General features: G+C 39.9%; 1 protein-coding gene across 1 annotated transcript; it reads left to right on the top strand.

Annotated features, from left to right (window-relative positions):
• The first annotated feature begins 6,421 nt into the window (after positions 1-6,421).
• Positions 6,422-7,351, top strand: LOC143784976 (hemoglobin subunit beta-2-like). The gene is made up of 3 exons (XM_077273595.1): positions 6,422-6,580; positions 6,689-6,911; positions 7,075-7,351. Exons 1-3 carry the CDS (start codon positions 6,489-6,491, stop codon positions 7,201-7,203), a joined length of 444 nt encoding a protein of 147 aa, XP_077129710.1. The 5' UTR covers positions 6,422-6,488; the 3' UTR covers positions 7,204-7,351.
• Positions 7,352-7,760: the final 409 nt, after the last annotated feature.

Raw genomic sequence — 7,760 nt, 5'->3', positions numbered from 1 at the left:
CATGAATGTATGAATGAGGCCTTATACTGTGTTAGGCCTTGTTATAAAACATGTACATAAAAAACGATACTAATGTCATCAGTATTTTCCGTCAGTTTTTTCATTCCTGTGTCCGTTTTTACCATCAGTCATCAGTGTTTTTCCATTATTGATAAGAAAATAACTAAATGACAAAGCTTCTCCTACATTTTGCAATGTGACACACAGACAGCACATGGATGGTACGTGGATGCCACCGTGTGCGGTAGGTGGTTTTCACGGACCTATAGACTTGTGCTGGTCCTTGTCATCCATGCAGCCTGGAAAAAATGTACACGTCTCCCTGTGTTTTGTACGGACACAGGGTCTATGTAAAAACACGGACATGTGCACAGCACAATAGGTTATAATGGGTATTTGTGGTATCTGAGAAAAAAACGGATGCCACTCATACTGGAAACACGGACGTGTGAAGGAGGCAGAAATGGTAGGATCGTCACCAGCGGAAGGTTCAGTAATTCCTTGGCACTGAGACATGAAGTGAAATAGTGCCCTGTTTGCTGCAGAGATAGGGGAATTCCACTTGTATAAAGGCCTCTTGCACATAAATAAATACCACATAAGCTATAAACAGCCTTAAGGTCAATCAAAATCTATATAGTAATCCAAAAAATAACCTTCAATTTCTTATTCCGGATAGCAGAGATAAAATACAATGTTTATTTATATACCTCTAAAAACCATGAAACAACCACGAACAGTTATACACAAAGATAACACACAACTGTGCACTCTAAAGTACCCCTGTATCTGATAATCCTATATCAATAACTACCTGTCAGTGGAGGTTGGCACCCTACACATTGATACGAGAATGGTGCCCCCACTCACCGTCGGCTCGCCCTGTAGCTCCTCAAATCAGCCCTATTATTAGTGTTTCATGTAGGCCAGCATCTATACATGACAGGAAATTGTATAGGAAAAAAGAATTTAGACCTTAGTTGAAAGGCTACATTTTAAAGGGTGCAGTACACGGACACAGACAATGGTGCAAAACAAAAAAGTGCATGTGAAAAAAACTCAATGTGACATTACTATTGCTGTCCGCTGCTGATAATCACCTGCCTAACTGTGGGGGTTGGCACCCTACTTGTCAGCGGATATGGCGCCCTCACTCAGCGGCGGCTGTCCCGAGATTGACCCTACTGATGATTAGATGTCAACTATCATAGATCACATCAAACATTGCCATATCAAGATATTTCCATAAAGCAATGTGAGAGCACAGCAACGATTTGTTCTGATCATTAGACAACAAATACATGCAAATGCAAGGCATGACAGCAAAAAGTAAGGAACATGATACTTATCAAATGATGTAGAATAGTACGCCTCAACGCATTTCACCTCATCGGATCATCAGGAGGCCATGATATGTAGATGCATCTACATTGCTTTATAGAAATATCTTGATATGGCAATGTTTGATGGGATCTATGATAGTTGACATCTAATCATCAGTAGGGTCAATCTAGAGACATATCCGCTGACAAGTAGGGTGCCAACCCCCACAGTTAAGGTACCTTCACACTAAGCGACGCTGCAGCGATACCGACAACGATGCTGATCGCTGCAGCGTCGCTGTGTGGTCGCTGGAGAGCTGTCACACAGACCGCTCTCCAGCGACCAACGATGCCGAAGTCCCCGGGTAACCAGGGTAAACATTGGGTTGCTAAGCGCAGGACCGCGCTTAGTAACCCTATGTTTACCCTGGTTAACAGTGTAAATGTAAAAAAACAAACACTACATACTTACATTCGCGTCCTCCGGCGTCCGCTTCCCTGATCTGTGTAAGCGCCGGCCCTAACAGCAGAGCGGTGACGTCACCGCTGTGCTTTGCTTTCCGGCCGGCACTGACACATTCAGTGCAGGAAGCTCTGAGCAGCAGCGCGGACGCCAGGGGACGTGACAGACATCAGAAGGTGAGTATGTAGTGGTTTTTTTTTTACTTTTACAATGGTAACCAGGGTAAATATCGGGTTACTAAGCTCGGCCCTGCGCTTAGTAACCCGATATTTACCCTGGTTACCATTGTAAAACATCGCTGGCATCGTTGCTTTTGCTGTCAAACACGACGATACACGGCGATCTGACGACCAAATAAAGTTCTGAACTTTCAGCAACGACCAGCGATATCACAGCAGGATCCAGATCGCTGCTGCGTGTCAAACACAACGATATCGCTATCCAGGACGCTGCAACGTCACAGATCGCTATCGTTATCGCTGCAAAGTCGCTCAGTGTGACGGTACCTTTAGGCAGGTGATTATCAGCAGCGGACAGCAATAGTAATGTCACACTGAGTTTTTTTCACATGCACTTTTTTGTTTTGCACCATTGTCTGTGTCCGTGTACTGCACCCTTTAAAATTTAGCCTTTCAACTAAGGTCTAAATTCTTTTTTCCTATACAATTTCCTGTCATGTATAGATGCTGGCCTACATGAAACACTAATAATAGGGCTGATTTGAGGAGCTACAGGGCGAGCCGACGTTGAGTGGGGGCGCCATTCTCGTATCAATGTGTAGGGTGCCAACCTCCACTGACAGGTAGTTATTGATATAGGATTATCAGATACAGGGGTACTTTAGAGTGCACAGTTGTGTGTTATCTTTGTGTATAACTGTTCGTGGTTGTTTCATGGTTTTTAGAGTTATATAAATAAACATTGTATTTTATCTCTGCTATCTGGAATAAGAAATTGAAGGTTACCTCTTGCACATAAACAAAGGGGTCAAAGCAGAGCAAAATGACACCACAGAAACCTGAGTGGGTTCATAGGCTCTTCTGCCACCCAATACTGCCCAGCAGTAACATGCCCACCACCCCAGAAGCACACTGGTCCCTTATGGTGCATTTTCTTGAAACCTCCTGCAGCAGAGGTGGCACAGTGATCTTCACAGCAGTATTGATACACAGGGTGAAATTCACACTGAGATCTGCGGCGTAAATTTACATGTCAAGTATGTATATACAGGTCCTTCTCAAAAAATTAGCATATAGTGTTAAATTTCATTATTTACCATAATGTAATGATTACAATTAAACTTTCATATATTATAGATTCATTATCCACCAACTGAAATTTGTCAGGTCTTTTATTGTTTTAATACTGATGATTTTGGCCTACAACTCCTGATAACCCAAAAAACCTGTCTCAATAAATTAGCATATCAAGAAAAGGTTCTCTAAACGACCTATTACCCTAATCTTCTGAATCAACTAATTAACTCTAAACACATGCAAAAGATACCTGAGGCTTTTAAAAACTCCCTGCCTGGTTCATTACTCAAAACCCCCATCATGGGTAAGACTAGCGACCTGACAGATGTCAAGAAGGCCATCATTGACACCCTCAAGCAAGAGGGTAAGACCCAGAAAGAAATTTCTCAACAAATAGGCTGTTCCCAGAGTGCTGTATCAAGGCACCTCAATGGTAAGTCTGTTGGAAGGAAACAATGTGGCAGAAAACGCTGTACAACGAGAAGAGGTGACCGGACCCTGAGGAAGATTGTGGAGAAGGACCGATTCTAGACCTTGGGGAACCTGAGGAAGCAGTGGACTGAGTCTGGTGTGGAAACATCCAGAGCCACCGTGCACAGGCGTGTGCAGGAAATGGGCTACAGGTGCCGCATTCCCCAGGTAAAGCCACTTTTGAACCAGAAACAGCGGCAGAAGCGCCTGACCTGGGCTACAGAGAAGCAGCACTGGACTGTTGCTAAGTGGTCCCAAGTACTTTTTTCTGATGAAAGCAAATTTTGCATGTCATTCGGAAATCAAGGTGCCAGAGTCTGGAGGAAGACTGGGGAGAAGGAAATGCCAAAATGCCTGAAGTCCAGTGTCAAGTACCCACAGTCAGTGATGGTGTGGGGTGCCATGTCAGCTGCTGGTGTTGGTCCACTGTGTTTCATCAAGGGCAGGGTCAATGCAGCTAGCTATCAGGAGATTTTGGAGCACTTCATGCTTCCATCGGCTGAAATGCTTTATGGAGATGAAGATTTCATTTTTCAGCACGACCTGGCACCTGCTCACAGTGCCAAAACCACTGGTAAATGGTTTACTGACCATGGTATTAATGTGCTCAATTGGCCTGCCAACTCTCCTGACCTGAACCCCATAGAGAATCTGTGGGATATTGTGAAGAGAAAGTTGAGAGACGCAAGACCCAACACTCTGGATGAGCTTAAGGCCGCTATTGAAGCATCCTGGGCCTCCATAACATCTCAGCAGTGTCACAGGCTGATTGCCTCCATGCCACGCCACATTGAAGCAGTCATTTCTGCCAAAGGATTCCCGACCAAGCATTGAGTGCATAACTGAACATTATTATTTGATGGTTTTTTTGTTTGTTATTAAAAAACACTTTTATTTGATTGGACGGGTGAAATATGCTAATTTATTGAGACAGGTTTTTTGGGTTATCAGGAGTTGTAGGCCAAAATCATCAGTATTAAAACAATAAAAGACCTGACAAATTTCAGTTGGTGGATAATGAATCTATAATATATGAAAGTTTAATTGTAATCATTACATTATGGTAAATAATGAAATTTAACACTATATGCTAATTTTTTGAGAAGGACCTGTATATGCAAGCATGTGTCAGTAGTTACAAAATTAGAACCTTTAGAGAAAAAAAAAAAGTTTGTGCTGCCCTTTTCTGAGACCCATAGCTTTTTATTTTTTTAATGACTACATCTATGTAGCTTTATACTTTGTGTGCTGAGCTCTACTTTTTATTTATACCATGATGAAGCACATAAAAAAGTAATAATCAAAATATTGTAAGTGTGGCAACAACAAGAAACAGCAATTCTGGTCTTTCGATTTTCTTTTCAGCATATAAAACGTGGATTAAATAATTTTTTTCTTTTGACAAGTCGGAATGTTTTAGACACGACAATACTAGATGTGGTTATTAGTTTTATTATTTTAATTTATTCATTTTTATTAAATTTCTTCCTATATTTTTTAGAGATATTTAGAGATTTCAATTGGAGAATGTCCCGGCTGCTGCTGTAAGAGACAAATGCACAGTGGTAAATCTGCTGCTTTACTGCTACATGGAAATGTACTTTTATGACAGTGCTACATTCCTCCTTAGAATCAATACATGGAATTGTGTCAGACATGTATTGGTACATATTCAGTGTGCCTTTGTGTAACATCAGTCCCCCAAAAATTAGCAAAAAAATGTTTATTCATTTATTTTGCAATTTAAAACACTATGAAAGAAAAACACACTAAATAACCAAATATAATCACATCCCTAAAAATAATCCTTAAATTACTCCGCTATTCAAAATGAGGAAAGTACAGGATTAATAATAGCAAAAGTCCACTACAGTATATCCGTGCTGGAAATCTACCACAAAGTTATACTATACATTTCTTTGACTGTCGTAATAGCCTGTAGAATTTAGCATTGTTAACTCTTCAAAGACTGGGGCCCTCAAGGAATTTTTATGTTATTTTTGGACAGGGAATAACAGCAAGTGTTTAAAAAAAGAGATTACTGAACAGTTAGAGACAGAGAGTAATGTAGGATTCTGATCTTTAAAATAATTTCTTTTTGATTGTTCTTGCCTGCCTAAAAAATAAATGATCTATAGTATTACCCAGAAACTAGAGAAACATTTACAGAAATATTAATGTTAACACACACACATATATATACACACATACATATATACACACATACATATATATATACACATATATATATATATATATATATTATATATATATATATATACACACATATATACACACATATATATATTTATATATATATATACACACACACACACATATACATATATACACATACATATATACACACATACATATATATATATATATACACATACACCACACACACATACATATACACACATACATATATATACACACATACATATATATATATACACATATATATATATATATACACATACATACATACACCACACACACACACACACACACACACATACACACATACATATATATACACACATACATATATATACACACATATATATATTTATATATATACACACATACATACATTATATATATATATATATATATATATATATAAATACACATATATATACACACACACATATATACACATGTGTATATATATGTGTGTATGTGTAAGTGTAAGCTTACAGGTATGATAGGATATATTGTTTTTTTATATTTTAAAATATATAAAACATTTTTCAATCATCTGAATTCGGGTTAACTAAACATCTGGGTTGGGCCGGGCGCAGCCGTAGAGGAGGAGGGCGAGCAGATAAGTGTAGTCCATGGCAGCCAATAGCTGAATAGTGTAGATGAGGGACGGACGGTGTGAATCCTATTTAAAGTCAGGGTGTAAGACAGCTAAAGCACCAGGCTCTTTTCCTCAGACGCACAAACCAGAAATCCTAAACTTTCACCATGGTCCACCTGACAGACCAAGAGATCAAGTCTATCAACGCCATCTGGGGCAAGGTAGACCCCAAGGCAATTGGAGGAGAATCTCTTGCCAGGTAAATAACAGCAATAAGCAACAGAAATGAGAGAATCTTTCTATGTAGATTACATGTAATATCCTATTGACCGGCTTTAACACTTGTTTTAAATGTGTTTCCCACCAGGCTTCTCATTACCTACCCCTGGACCCAAAGATACTTCGGTAGCTTTGGCAACCTTGGCTCCTCTGATGCCATCTGCCACAATGCCAAGGTCATAGCTCATGGTGAAAAGGTACTGCGCTCCATTGGGGAAGCACTGAAACACCTGGACAATCTGAAGGGACACTATGCCAAACTGAGCCAGTACCACTCTGAGAAGTTGCATGTGGACCCCGCCAACTTCCAGGTAATTACTACAAGCATTATATTACCAGTAACCTTGGCTTACCTGCTAACAGGAACCATACGATTGTTCCATTGTAGTAGGCCTGTTTTGTACATACCGAAAGCTGACCAACTACCAGATAATGCCATTTGCGCCCATTTTAATACACGTGTTTCTTCTGCAGCGTTTTGGAGGTGTGGTGGTGATTGTCTTGGCTAAGAACTTCCATGGAGAATTCACCCCAGAAGTACAGGCAGCCTTTGAGAAAGCATTCTGTGGTGTGGCAGACGCTCTTGGCAAGGGTTACCACTGAACAAACATCTCTACTACTTCCAAGGAGTCTCAAGCTACAAGAAAACCACCGGGCACTGGATCATCCAACAATATTGCAAATGTAGTTTTGAGTTTTACAAAGTAGATATTACAACTAGCTCCAAATAAAGTCAGTATTATTATTCCCATACCTGGTGCCGGTGTATCTTCTGTTTAGTCATAGAAGCTTAAAGTCTTATATTATAACCTGCGTAGGTGGTTTCAAGTCATTATCACATCACTTACACAAAAGTAATGCACATAACATATACGTGAGTACAGATCAGCGCTTTCTAACCTGCTACTCTCTCGCTGCCAACTCCAAATCCACGGCCAGAGAGTGATGGGTTAGAGACCTCTGATAAACAGTTTACAGATAAAGGTTTATTCCCATCGCCAAGATCCTATCCCAATATGTAGTGGGTGTAATAATAAAATTAGTAGAAATGTAGTATAGTTCTTCAGATTCGCTACGTCACTTATGTCATGCAGGGCACTGCAATAGCTTAGGTATCCATGGTTACGACCAAGTGTTGAATTAACTGTCATTATATCAGT

Source organism: Ranitomeya variabilis, chromosome 7, assembly GCF_051348905.1.
Source record: "Ranitomeya variabilis isolate aRanVar5 chromosome 7, aRanVar5.hap1, whole genome shotgun sequence".
NCBI classification, from domain to species: Eukaryota; Metazoa; Chordata; class Amphibia; order Anura; family Dendrobatidae; genus Ranitomeya; species Ranitomeya variabilis.
The sequence above is the reverse complement of the archived record's forward strand: the minus strand, read 5'-3'. Positions and strand labels throughout refer to the sequence as shown.